This window comes from Triturus cristatus, chromosome 9 (genome assembly GCF_964204655.1).
Source record: "Triturus cristatus chromosome 9, aTriCri1.1, whole genome shotgun sequence".
Classification (NCBI taxonomy): Eukaryota; Metazoa; Chordata; class Amphibia; order Caudata; family Salamandridae; genus Triturus; species Triturus cristatus.
Genome location: NC_140592.1, coordinates 23,423,719 through 23,437,982, shown reverse-complemented (window position 1 = coordinate 23,437,982; position 14,264 = coordinate 23,423,719). Strand labels below are relative to the sequence as shown.

General features: G+C 46.0%; 1 protein-coding gene across 2 annotated transcripts in view; it reads right to left on the bottom strand.

Annotated features, from left to right (window-relative positions):
- Nucleotides 1–14,264, bottom strand: part of BRPF1 (bromodomain and PHD finger containing 1) — a 282,053-nt gene that overhangs the window by 61,574 nt on the left and 206,215 nt on the right. For both annotated transcript variants that reach the window (XM_085624272.1, XM_085624271.1), the window contains exons 9-10: nt 11,562–11,870; nt 8,962–9,249 (exon numbers count right to left, since the gene is read on the bottom strand). In XM_085624272.1, the coding sequence (XP_085480398.1) occupies nt 8,962–9,249; nt 11,562–11,870 (597 nt within the window). The remainder of the gene's footprint in view (nt 1–8,961; nt 9,250–11,561; nt 11,871–14,264) is intronic.

Genomic DNA, 14,264 nt, shown 5'->3' with positions numbered 1-14,264 from the left:
CTTCACTTTGTACTGCACCAAAACACGCAGCCTGCAACAGTAGTATGTGTGTGTAAAGGTACAGGGCCTCTAAGGGTGGCACAATACATGCTGCAGCCCTTAGAGGCCTTCCCTGGCCACAGTGCCCTCGGTACCCATGCTACCTTTTACAAGGGACTGACCTGTGGCCAGAGGGGTGCCAGTTGGGGTAGAAGGTACAGTTTTGAGAAAAAACACTGAACCTGATTGGCAGGGACCCAGTGCACATCAAGTCAAAGTGCATCAGTAGTTTGGCAAAAAGTGTAGGGGGGGAGGTTACTGCAACAGAAACCCAGCTTCCAACAATGGTGTGGGTGAGGGGAGATCATGTTAGAGTGTCAAATACACATTGGTGGGGAAATCTCAGTCTGGGCAGATTCTAATTCCCCACCTTCACTTTGGTGGGAGGTAAAAATTGGGGGGGAAAAACATACGTGACTTAAAATATCACATTGTTCCCCCGACATAAATCCAGACGAGCATGGAGGATTGAAGATCGATTTAGTAGGGTATACTGTAATGAGGATTAACTTCAAGGCGAGAGAAACTGTGGGAAAAAACAATGGTCTGCTGAATGAAACCACTTTAGATCCTTGTTTTTCTTCACCATCCCCTGTACTATTGGTGGGTCCTACTGGAACAGATGCATCGCATTCAGACGATGCAGAGACCATGTTTGGGGAAAATTATGTGGTCAGGCACGGCGATAATTTTCTGGGGCGGATTCACCAAAGAGATTTAGGGATGACCCTGAACCCTGACTCTCCCAATCAGATCCTAATGGTAGCTCCCAATGGGGAAGACCTTGATTTGGTTAAGGAATGTCCTGAGGTGAGCTTGGTCTTTTTAACGATTGAGCACAAAATGACCTTAAAGAACAATGCCACGTGGTGGTGCACAAAGCGAGGAGAGTACCCGATATCATATTGAAGCCCTTGCAAGAGGAGTTGGATAAGTTGATACTTATGGGGGTTATTGAGGTGAAAGAATCTTCAGAATGACCTGCCCAGGTCTAGCTCCCAAGGAAATGGTACCAAGCAGTGTGTGTGTATCGCAGGGAACTCAACCAGTGCATCCGGGTTGATCGCCAGCCCTTGCCAAATATCACAGAGGCTTTAGCTACGCTAAAGGGTGCCTGTGTCGTTAGTGTGATGGATCTTTCAGCTGAGTACCACCAGGTCGTATTGCATAAGGATTCAAAGGCCCTACCATCTTTTGCTAGACCTGTGGGGGCATTTAGGTTCAGGAGAATACCTTTTGGGTTGGCTTCGGCTGAGTCATGCTTACAGATGCTTATGAAAGAAGAATTGAATAAGTAATGTATTTGCAGGACGACATCTTGGTACAAGGGAAGAACGAGCAGGATTATGGTGCTACCTTGAAGCAGGTATTAAAGGGACTGAGACACAAGGACCTTACTGTCAAAAAGGAAAAATACAAATTTGGAGTATGCCCGGTTTGAAAAAACGCCTCTTTTGCATGGTTAGCCCTCCACTTTGTGCCTGGTCGTGATGTGGGTCCGAATGTAGTGCACAGTGTCCCTGCCAACCAGGTCCCCTGTGCCAATGCTCCTTCCCTAGAAACAAATTCCTAATTGGTACTTCTGCCCTTGGTAAGTCCCTAGTAAATGGTACTCTTGAGTACCTAGGGCCTTGGAGCTGCAGAGGGTCCCCTAGACCCCCTTACTGAGACCAAGCTACTGTCCTTGTAGCTTGCATGCACCAGTGAGGAAGAAAATGACAAAGTCGACATGGCACCCTGCCTGGGTGCCATGCCATCTAACAGTGGCTGAAGGCATAGGTAAGCCACCCCTCTAGAAGGCCTCACAGCCCTAAGGCAGTGTGCACTATGCTATAGGTAAGGGCATATCTGCAGGATCAGATATGGCCCAACAATATTGGGGTCCATTTCCTAATATTGTAAGTGAACCCATAGAGAGTCAATAGGCTGGAAACTTGGCAACTCTAGTTCGATAGCACCATGATGGCTTCACTGAACACAGGAGTGTTTTCGGTACCACACTACTCTTTTCAATAAAGCCACACTGATGCCAGTATGGGATTTATTGTACCATGTACCCAGAGGGCACCTCAGAGGTGCCCCCTGACAACATGCCAACCCTGGTGTGGTCTCTGACCGGCTGTAGGCAACCAGCCACCACCAGACATGTTTCTAAACCCCTGGGTAGAGCCCTGTACTCTGGAACCAGAAACAATGCCCATCCTGGACATAGGTATCATACCTCCTACCCCAGGATGGGCCAGAGCTCGAACAGGGAAGCTTCAAAGGCCTGTCACACTTGTAATGCAAACCTCATCCTCTGATGCTAGCCGCAGATGGCAGCCCCTGGTTCACAACTCCTCTTTGGGAGGGAAAACCGGCGGGAAAAACTAAGAAGACTAGGAAGTGTGCCCACCTCAGCAATCCCCACATCCAAGGTGAAGCACATCTTTCAGTCACTGTCATCTACAAGATGGGAAGACTCCTTCAGTCAGGTTTAGGACTATGCCCCCCTCTCACAGGCCTGTCTCCAGCTAGCCTGTGACCGGTCTTGCCGCCAGCGTCCTCTGAAACCCTGGGAAGACTGCTGCCTTTGAAAAAGACTCCGATCTCCAGTGGACATCGGATGTGTCCAGAAGAAACCTACTGCAAGGACTCAGGATCCCAGCGGATCCGCGTTTCCTGCCCAATCTGCACCATACGCCCAGCAGCACCAAACAAACACCACCATCGGCACAGGGGCGGCCGGGTGCAGGGTGCAAATTCAATGTCGGGCGCCCAACGCTTTTCAATGAGGATCTATTTGATGGTAAAGAGGCTGCAGGCGTGGCGCCGGAGGAAGACCAGCAACAGCAGAGGTAAGTAGGGATGCACGGGGTCGTAGGGGCACCATCAGTTCAGCTCACCGAGGCCCAGGGGTGCCTTTGGACATTTGAATCTTCTTACGGAAGCTGGTCCTGGTCGGGGACAGCCTCTGGATTCACACTGCAGGCGCCGTTGTGGAGAGCAGGAGAGGTCAGCCAATGCTGGATAAGAGGTCAGGATCGCTGGGAGGCTTCACTACACAGGTGAGCCACTCAGACTCATGCCGTGGGTGTCAGGTGCAGAATGGGCTGGGGGGCGCGTATCCGCTTAGATCCGGAGTCTTGGAGTTGGTTTCTTCTGAACAGGTGTGCTGTCCTCAGGAGATTGGAGTCTTTATTGAATGCAACACTCCTCCCAAGGGTTTTGGAAGTCGTCGTTGCAAGACAGGTTGAATGTTCCTGTCCAAAGTGGGGGTGTAAACCAGGGGCTGCCATCTGCTGCCAACAGCAGAGACTGGGGGTCGCATTACAAAGGCGGCAGACCTTTGAAGCTTCCCTCTTCGAACACTGGCGAAAAGATAAGAGGTGTTCCCACCTCTGCCAACCCCACCCCTAAGGTGGGGGGAAAGCAAGGTGAGCACAACTTTCAGTCACCGCCATCTTGAAAATGGGCGGACCCTTCCAATCAGCGGTAGGTCTATGGCCCCTCCCATGGAAGGGTGGCATAACAGAGGGTGCAGTAAGATGCCACTTGGCTCTATCTGCAACTCCCCTAATTAGTATTTAGGTGGCTCCCCCTGACCTGGCCCCGAGATCTGCGACGACCTAAGCAGGAAGAAGACAACCTGTAGCAGAAGACAGGAGATGACAACTGGCATGGCCCTAGCCCTACCAGCCTGTCTCCAGCTCAACGACCCTTCATCTGTCTTGCAACAACGACCTCCAAAACCCTTGGAAGGACAGTTGCCTTCAATAAAGACTCCATCTTTGTTATCTGCCCCCAGCCTTTAGCTGCTATCAGCAACTGGCTCCCACCGGTTCTGACCCCCATTTTTGGCGTGAGAACTGGCGGGAAAACCTAGCCAGGAAAGGAGGTGTGCCCACCTTTGCCAGACCCACCGCTCAGGTGGGGGAGGCAAAGTGAAGGCCACTTCTCAGTCCCCGCCATCTTGGGGATGGGGGATCCCTCCAATCAGGAAGAGGTCTATGCCCCCCTCCTATTGGAAGGTGGCATGCTAGGGGGTGTAGAAATATACCCCAGGAAGGGACTCATTGGTCCCAACCTGCACACCCCAGCACACGACAACGACAACTGCTTTGGTCCCTGCCCTACCGCCTGAACATCTGCAAGCTGAAACCGGCGGGTCCTGCAGCCAGCAGCCTCCAGAGACCCTGGGGACCTGCCCTGCCTTCCTAAAGAACTCTTATCTACCGAGGACATCGGAACTGTCAAACAGCACCACAAGCCAGGACTCCAGATCCACGAGTCCTCACCACTCTGCACCAAACGCCCACGGCCCGAGTGGCCCAACACCACAGCGAGGTCCCCCCAGCAATTCTGACCTGTGCTCCAGTGTTGGACGAACTCCACGGACCTTCTATTCGATGACTGCAGTCTCATTCTGAAGGGTGCCCCAACCGTGACCGGAGAGAAGAACCCAACATGAAAGGACACTCCCGAGTCCTGAGGTGCCCGACCGACGGTGTCTTGGTGTCCAACAACTCTTCATCCTCCAGTCATCGATTCCTTTCATCCAGTCTTCTGGCAACAGACGTCCTCAATTAAAAAGCATTGGGTTCCTGACCCCTCCTGAGCACCTGCATCTGGCCGCCCCTGCACTACTGGTGCTGTGGACTTGGTGCCAAGCTGGGAGCCGCTTTGCCCTGACCTTAACCCCAGGAGCTTGGCTCACAAGTCCAAGTGGCCTGGCCGTGAGCAGCCCCCATCCCAGGTGCCCACTAGCCTCACTGGCTAACATTGGCACTCTGCACCTGGCGGCCGTGGTGCCCCTTGAGTGCAAACCTGAACCTTAGGAAACCTTTGTTCTTCCCTCTAAAACTCCAACCCCAAAACCATTTACTTACCTGCAAACTCAACACTTTGTTTTTCTCCATAGGACTGAATGGTGGGTTCTCTCTGAAAATTCTTCAGTGTTGAACTGTCTTGTACTGCAACAAAAGCAACTCGGTGCCTTCAATAGAGTTAACCTGTTTACCAATTTTCTGAGTTGTTTAAACTGTGTTAGGAGTGTTTTTCATGCCAAACTAGAAAAGTAATCTCAAAGTAGCTAATAGTTCTTCAAATGTAATTTCAAATGTTTCTGAACAGCTCAATCGTTTTCTTAACTGCAAAAGTAATCTAAATGTTCCTACCAGACCAGTATTCACTGTCTTTTGAAAAGTAACATTGTATGAAGAGCTTATCTTACCTGCTAAGTCAATCTTGGTTCTAAAAATAAAACAAAAGAACTGTTTATACCAACAATTGGTCTGGATTCAGTCTAGGTTTGTGTGATATCATTTCTTGCCTGAGTGTGTACAACAAATGCTTAACACTGCCCTCCCCAGGGTAGTGGGGTCCCCAGCCTGAAGGCTCAACCACACTACCTCAAAAGGGAGTAAGCTATTATCTACTTTAGCCTCTGCTATTCCTCTGAGGGATCCACTGGACTCTGTGCACACTATACCATACTTTGGTGTAGTATATACAGAGCCAGCTTCCTACACCTCTGAACAAAAAGTATATTTCAGGTCGATGAAGAAGGAAAACAGCAGCTAAGTTGAAGACCATTACAGTGTATTAGAGTAAGTTAATAAAATAAAAGCAGGACTAGCAAGAAATAAGCCTTCTGGATGTTTTGGAGTCCTTGTTGGCTATTCACGTCTGTTGCTTTAAGAGAATATGGGACACGTGAAGGTAATTCTGCAGCAGTAACCTGAAAATGCAAATGTGCTAATGCTTCGGAGGGCACATCACAAAAAGAGTTCCTTGGGTTTCAGTAAGCTAATACACATAGGACAACAGCAGGTGGCTAATCAAAGGAACCAATTCACAGCACACACAGTAATACTGACAAAATTATCTACGCCTCTGCTGAAAAAGAGTTTTATAGAATGCACGTGAGGCTTGACGGGAGGGACAGATAAAAGGTTAAGATCACTATGTTGCAGCGTGTATCGTAGCGCATAGGGAAACATTTTCTTTTTATATATCTATTTCTAGAGCACCAGACTACCCAAAGGAAAGGGTGTCCTGGCACTTGGCCTGTACCCACGATACTTATCTGGAAAGTGAAAGGACAGAATGCCTTAAAGAGGAGGATTGAGATGGTTCCAAAAACTCCTGAGATCGGTGTTCCCACACTGGGGCGAAGTAAGGAAGTAGCAGGCTTTTATTTGGGGGTACTGACAGAAATGTGCCTCCCGTGCAAGCTTTTTTGGAGCAAGGTTCAAATACACGATGGACCTTTGCAGAACGTAGGGTCCCTGTTGGCATTCAGCAACAAAATCCCTTGTTTTAGTAAATGGAGTGAATCCATGAAGCACCTTGGCAAATAAACTTTTACATAAACTTATTTTGTGAATCAGAAAACAGAGTAAAAAGAATAGATAAGAAGAAATGCAGATCTGTCTGTTGAGACAATGGAGGAGGTGAGCCACAGCGTTCTGTAAACACCAGCAGAGTATTGTGGTGCCTGATTGCCAATTGATGTAAAGATCATTCTCTACTGTAATGGGAGCGAATTAGGTGACTTCTGGATACCGTACGAGATCTATTTAAAAGAGATAAAATAAGTTGAATCATGGCATTCTAATGCATATGGTATGCTGGCAGATTTATAGTTGCAACAGTCAAGGCTAGAGTTAGTGGAACCTTTAGAAATGGGTCGATGAGCTTAACTTTCCAGATATGGAGGATATTATGTCGCTATAAAACAATCGGTCTGCTTCAACAAGGAAGCCCAGATTTGCTGCATTCTTACCAAGTAGGATGTAGTATCAGGAAATATAAGATCAGTTTTTGAACTCTTAAGATGGGGGCTGTCAGTAGCCTTCCTCTCCTCAGTTCTGCTAAGGCATTACGAAGGGTTTTAACAGCAGAACTGTCTTGGGAGAATGTAATGTGCATGTCTTTGCAGACATAGGACTGGAAAAGGGTAGTGTGATTAGTGGCAATATTAAAAAAGGAGCCAAATAAATAATTCAAATGACAGGAGATAATGGTGAGTTTGGAGGGATGTAATGACCCACAATCATCTGCTGGGAATGGTGTACTGGGAAATAAAACAAGATGAACCAATTCAGGGCCTTTTAGTGGATGTGGGCTACACTGGATAACCTGGTGAACAGGATGGCATGTGTAAGCTGCACAGGTACAGCACAACCAGCAAGCAGCTTGCTCCTTTGTCCGCCATCCACAAACTGTCATTCCAGAAAGCCTTCCGGGCACTACTGGTCGAACAACTGGCTTTAAATTCAGACTGAATGAAACAGATGGTTGTTGGAATCTAGGGAAGAGAAGAAGATGGCGAGTGTCTATAATTTTTGCAAAAGGCTGGTATTCTTGAGTTGGGCCTGCAGTTTGAAAGTATGGAAGAGTCTAAGTGTTTCAAAGACATAGCCTTCGTTAAAGGAAGCATACAGCAGGCAGCTGATAGGAGGAGCAAATGCCAAAGGAATAGACTCATTGTCCAGTAAGTTTAGGACAGCACAGGAAGCCTTGGCTGGCTCAATTGAAAAGGTATAAAAGAAAAAACAAATTGCCCTTGGGCAGATGTCAGCATGGATTTAGCGAGCAAGGACTCCCTTAGGGTTAATTATCGTTTAACAAATTAAGCAATCCCTTGGTTAATTATTTCTATTTTATGTTAAAGAACCTTTTTAGTTTATCACAGAGGCCTTGTGAAGAAGAGATAGTGTGCGTCTGTGGGCCTGTTGTGGTAATCTTGAAGAGCAATCTGGACTGATCGTGAACCCTGCCAATAACTGTACTACAATGACATTTTTGGATTTGACAACTGTGATAACAGGCCTCATCTTGAGGTCCGTTTGTTTTCAGTAAGACGACGATTAAACTAGTTTTGTTTGATTTGCTTTTAGAATAAACCAGGGTGCAGGACTGGATTGAACCAGTGGTTGCCAACTGTTGTTAAAAATGTCCTACATTGATAAACAAAAGAGTAAAAGTTGTCCAAACAAGACTGCCCATTGATCTGCAGAGGAATGTAGAGAGAACACACAGAATTTGTTCTTTTGAGAGATGTTGTGTCCACATTTGTATGTATTACACACATTCAGAAAGCACAGATAGACAATAGTGATCATGCAGGCACAGGAGGATAGATGCTGACAGAACTCCACAGAACATGGAAGGTTGTAAACTGCACTACACAACGGGGGACGTAAACAACGGAGAATAGAGTGTCATGGAAAAAGAATGAAGAACCAGAAATGAGAACCCGTGGAAGGAAACAATTCAATTACTGACTGGAGTAGAATGGATAAAAGTGACCTCTCTGTGCATAAGATCACCAATGCAGGTGCGCAAGTGATGGGACTGGACAAAAGGCAGGGAACATTGAGCAACAGAGGTAAGACAGAAGGTAAGGTATGTATAGTCCTTCACCTTTCAAATTAAATCTGCAGTTATGCAAGGATCCAAGGATGTATATATGGGCCAGCATTAAATGCAGAATAAGCAGACACAACAGGTTTTACCGACAACCTGTATAGCATCGGGAAGAGAGACAAATGTAACTGCAATTTTACAGGACATGGGCCTACGAGCAGGATTTATTAGAGACATCATGGCATTAGTTTTAGAGTATCAATTTTGCAGTCTGTATAAGTGCTAATGCACTAGAATTATCCCCTTAAAAATTTAAATTATTACCAGAAACTTCCTCAGTTTATTTTATCTGCAACATAATAAATGCTCAAAAACAAACCAGCCTCTCTTTATGTTCCAAAACTTGGGGATTGCAAGCTATCCATTAAAGGAAATCTGCAAGACAGTTGGTGTTTTCTGGTGCTGCACACAAGATTTAGCCGTGCATGTTCCCTTGTTTTATTACTCCTTCCTTTTAGACGTACTGGAACTTAGGTACAAGAGTAAGATGGGAGAATTGACTGCACTCACCGATTGGGGAATCCTCTCCGGACTTGTCACTGTCGCTCTCTGAGCTGGAAGTCTGTCGGGGGCTCCTCGGTCTTTTGCGCGGCCTTTGTGATCCCCCCATCGAAGGTAGCTGTGGGGGTCCCACTAGGCTGCTTCCTTGTCCTGGAGCTAGCTGGTTATCCCGGTTTTTTGGGGGCCGACCTGGACGCTTTGGGGGTCCAGCGACATTAGGGTTCTTCTTGGAGAAAAGGACTGAGGTTCTCCTGCCAACTTCATGTGCTGGGGTGGAAGAGGAGTTTGGCCCGAGCCCTGAGAGAAACAGACAAAGACGGCAAGAACAGAGTGGGGAGACAGCAGGGATGGGACCACAATTTGGAGGAGTAGGTAGGGAAAGGATGCAGTGAAACAAACACAGAAGAAGAGAAAGAAAGGGGCAAGAAGAGAAAGAGAAGGAAGGATGAGTAATGTTTAAATTCCCATCAGATAAACAGCAAAAACAGCACATCCCAAACCACGTGCATCAGGCGCAAACCTCACTTGCTTCTCAGCAGACTCGAGAGAGTCCTGCAAGAGCTGAACATTTGATATTCTACATTAAAAGCGCTCTGTACTTCAAAAAATCAAAGGGAGCAACATGTTAGTTTTAAATACACATACTTTATTGAAAATAATATCAAAAGTTTACCCAAAAAATACAGTGCTGAATTACAACTTTAAAACAAAAATGCTCACAGACAAAATCCCAGGAGGTAAAGAAAGACCCCTCTTGAATCATCTGGTGTGTGTGATACAGCACTTGTCAAGTCAATGGCATTAGCTATCAAATGACTTCCCCCACCAGTGCTTTGGAATATTCTATGGTCCCAGGAATGCCATAACAGTCCCCGCTAGCTTATCCCTCCTCAGTAAAAGAGCAATTTATTTCTTGGATACCAAGGATGGAAACTGAGGTGGACAGGAATTCTTCAAACAGCAGAACTTCCCCTGCGTAAGCAGCACATTCAACTTTAATAAAACAGTATCCAGATCAGACAGTGAGTTATTTGACTCCATTATCATAGGATGCATCTCACAGTATCACAATAGACCCCATTAAAAATAACAGGAAATACAATGAAAAAGAAAAAATCTGATCCTGTGACAATTTGAGGTCAGCACTGTTCGAAGTCTGAAAAGAAAAACAACTAAACGGGATGGAATGCCTTAATCTCTTCCTCTGTTCAGTAGTGAAAACCAATTAGCGCAGACTGAGGAACGAGAATTTCAAATGAGGTCTGCTAATTCAAGACATGCAATTTACAAATATGGAAGGGATGGAGTTGAAAGGTGCTTGCAGAAAGATGTGGAAAAGGGAGTGGGGGAGGTAAAGCATTCAGGAAGGTGCAGAGCCACAGTCCAGCAAAATCTACAATTCGAAGTGGCCGGTATTGGAAATGGGCTTGCAGCCGAGGTAGCATAGTTGAGCACCGGGAATGTGAAAAGACAGAACTGATCCTTATTAAAAGACCAATACCTACAGATTTAAAAACAGGTAACTGAGCAGCTTTGCCTTATGGAAGACACGACTAGCTGGCATGGAGACAACCCATAACCATGTGGCCGGGGGAAGGAAGAGGTTATCAACTGCAAGCAATAGCGTAAACAGGCCACAGGTCTATAAACATTCAATGTCTTTTATGGTCGTCCGGAGTGGGTGTGTGCAGCCAGGAAATAATCAGTCCTGAGAATTGCGGAACAGAAAGGACAGTGTAGAAATCTACCTCTCGTTGAACTAGCAATCTTAGCTCCAACCTTTCTTTGCTTTGTGGTTATACATAAACATTCAAAGTTGGAAATTCCCAACTGCTCCCAAAGTGTTGAATCCAAGAGTGGATAAAAGGCGTAGGTTTCAAAAATGATCACATAGTTTTACTCCCATTTTCCAAGGCATCTAGCTTGATCCTTCTGAATCATACGAAATACAAAGAATTACAATTGTGGAACAGTAACTATTACTTGCCATTTCGTGTTTGTGGAGACTTACGACCCAACAGTCGAAAGCAATGCTATTGAAATCTATTTCAAACCCATTACAGATACCACCTCAAAATATTAGTCAGTCTCTCATCACATTAAATTAGTGGAATTATGCCCCACAACAACAGTAGTAAAGGAAAACAAGCTCCCTCGAGTATCCCAGGTTTTCTAGCAGATAGTTATTAGAAAGCTTAGGACATTTTATGTACAAAATGGAAATCAAAACCGATGAAGTAATGAAATAAACAGCTTTCCTTTAATTATTTTCTCTAACATTGCAGAACCAGTGCCTGAGATTGTGTACTAAAGAAATAGCTTTGCTGGAGCTAAATTCAAATTTCACTGACAATTGAATATGCAAGTGCCGCACTCGCAGTATCAGAGCCTATAGATGGGCTTTGTCTTTGAGGTCCAGCTAAAACCAACGTGACCTTTTCATATTTAGACAGATTTGCCGACATACTTTGCTTCGCCTACAGTAGAGTAGCTGCGATCACAGAAAAGGGAACACACAAACTGCTAACAGCCTCTCCTAGATCTGGACTGAAGAAGAGGCTCCAAGGGTCACAAAGCAGGATGCTTCTGAACGAGCGCCGAGTCAGTACCTTTCCTAGTCTCCTGGCTGCTGCTCTCTTCTGCAGCACTGTCCGTCTGTCCATCCTTTTCTGAAGGGTCGTGTGGAGGCAGCCCTCCTCTACCAGATGAGCTGTGTCTGTCCATGGCTTCCCTCTTGGATTCACGCTGGTGAGCAAGTTTGCGCCGGATGACAGTTATTTCCTTTTTTAACATTTTGGCTCGTCTGTTGCGCCCGATGCTGTGCTTGCCCACACTCGCCTCATCCAACCGTTCAAGGAGGACCTTCAATTGCTCTTCCAGGGGCAGGTGCTTCTCGTGCTCTGGAATCTGCTCGTCCGCTGCAAAAGGTAGAGACAAATGTTATGGGTATGTTTATCCAAAACAGGTTTGCTGTTTGGACACTGCATTAGAGCAATCCTATTGCTTGTAACCAACCCGTTTAAAGGGACTGCAAATAAAGGCACTAGATTGTATGCACTTAGCTACTTTCCTCCAACAGTAGTTGTGAAGCTTGAAACTTCTATATTTACACGTGGTACATAATTCCACCATATAGTGGTTGGGTTGAGTACTTCATCTAAATATATCAAAGAGTTTTTAGTTTGGCCGTTGATCATAAGCAGTCGGGACAACTCAAGGTGAAGCCTATACCCTCCACAATACCCAAACAAGTGGGGACTATTGTAGATTCTCTTTTTCCGCCAATGTTTTTGTTAGCACAAGAGTAAATTGAAGAGACTTTTGAGAAATTCAACTGTGACATCGAAGTTAAGGAGGCAAACATATACCATGTTAGGCGTACAGTAAATCAGTGCTTCCCAACTTCAGACTCAACACCAATTTATTTTTAGAATGACAAACCTTTGCGACCCACCTAGCTTTAACCCCTTGTGTGCCACGCCCTTTCCCCACCCTGTGCCGGGCGTTGCATTAGCGGGCGGGGTTCATGACGAGCTGGACTCGTCATGGGCACAGCGCAACCGCGGCCCATGACGAGTCCAGCTCGTCATGGACACACAAAGGGTTAATGGACATGAGCAGGTGATTTTTTTAATGTAACTAAATAATTGTGTGGCAGCACACTTATTTACAGACAGCACATTTTCCACTGAAATGGGCAATACATTTGCCCAGACATACAGTTGTACAGATAAAATTATAATGCATAAATGATAATGTGCTGAAATCAGGTTTCAGTGAATAGTTATCATTTGTGCATCACCATATAAAGTGTTTTAATTTGTTTTGACCCTTTTAAAATCTTTGCTTCCATAACACCTCAGAATAAAAAAAAACAGCTACATTTTAGCTTTCCTAACTGCTGAATGCGTACAGTTCATTTACAGGTATTTACATTTAGTAATGGCAGCCTAGCCATTCCTTTCACACATTGTACCCAAGAAAGATGGTCTTACAATTCACTTTACTTTTCTTTCTCTGACTGCAAAGTGAGTTTGTAAACATCAATCCCCATGTTAAAAAAAATATAAGCAGCAATTTGTCAGAAGACATTGCCTGAGATTTTACCTCTGTCTTTGAAGAGCAAAAACGCTGCCAGAAATGAATAGCTGTTAAAAAATTATAAATTAGTTACTTACCTTTTGTAACACTTCCTGGTGGCTGCATTGTGAACCTGCCCAAGTACCGGTCTCAATCGGGAAAGACAGCACCATAAGCCTCCACACACCTCCCTCCGGACACAAAAATACAAACACAAATAAACCACCACTGCACACTCAAGTCAGTTAAATTATAAACAACACAAAGTGCAACCGACAACTGAATATCTCCGGCAGAATGCGAAAGCTACCTTGGAATCTTATTGGAGAGCCCATTGTACAGAACTGGGAAGAGGGACGGCTGTAAGGAATCTGCTGTTCTTATCAACCAGAAGGTAGGTTACAGCAGGTAGAGGCCCTAGAGAATACAGTGATGAAAAATACTTTTCCATTTTGCTGCAGAATATGCCTTTAGTGGTTACCTGGGCTTCTTTTAAGATGGATAACATTCTTAGAAGAAGGTTGAGGCACCCCACTTCTAGGACCTCCGGGAGCCAAATCTCATGCTTTGAGCTGCCTGGCATCTGGATGCCTCACCCAACCATGTTTCTGCGTCAGAAGGTCTGGCCTGAGGCGAAACCACTTCCGAGGGCTGACTGACCCCTTTAGGAGGGTGGGGTACCAGGGCTGTTTGGCCCAGGTCGAGGCTACTGGAATGAGGGTAAGTGATGTTTGCCTGAGTTATCTCACCAAGAAGAGGAACAGCGGGAGACGTGGAAAAGCACAGGCAAAAATCCCTGATCAGCTCTTCCACAATACATTGCCCGTGGGCATCTGCTGATGAAGCGGAGGCCTCTGTGGAGTCTGTGGTAATGGTCACTTGAGGTACTGGCTCTGCAAAAGGCCTGCCTTGCAACAAGTTGCTTTTCCACCACTGCGGGGCATTTTGGCCAGTACAAACCAGATCTTCCCAGTGACCCTCTACTTGAGATCATTGAGCTGCGGGGCACTTGGAGGGGGCACATGTGAAGCCTTGTGGGAGGAACAAAGGCCAGACTAGAAGGAGCAGGATAGTGCATACTGTGAGCTGACGACTTGGCTGGAAAACAGGAAGCAGGTGCTGAAAGGCTGTCACTCTATGATAATTGGGGCAAGCTTTCTCCATGACTGCTTCCGATATGGACCATAGGGAGGGCTGTTTTTTAAGACACTGCCAGTAGCGTTTGATAACGC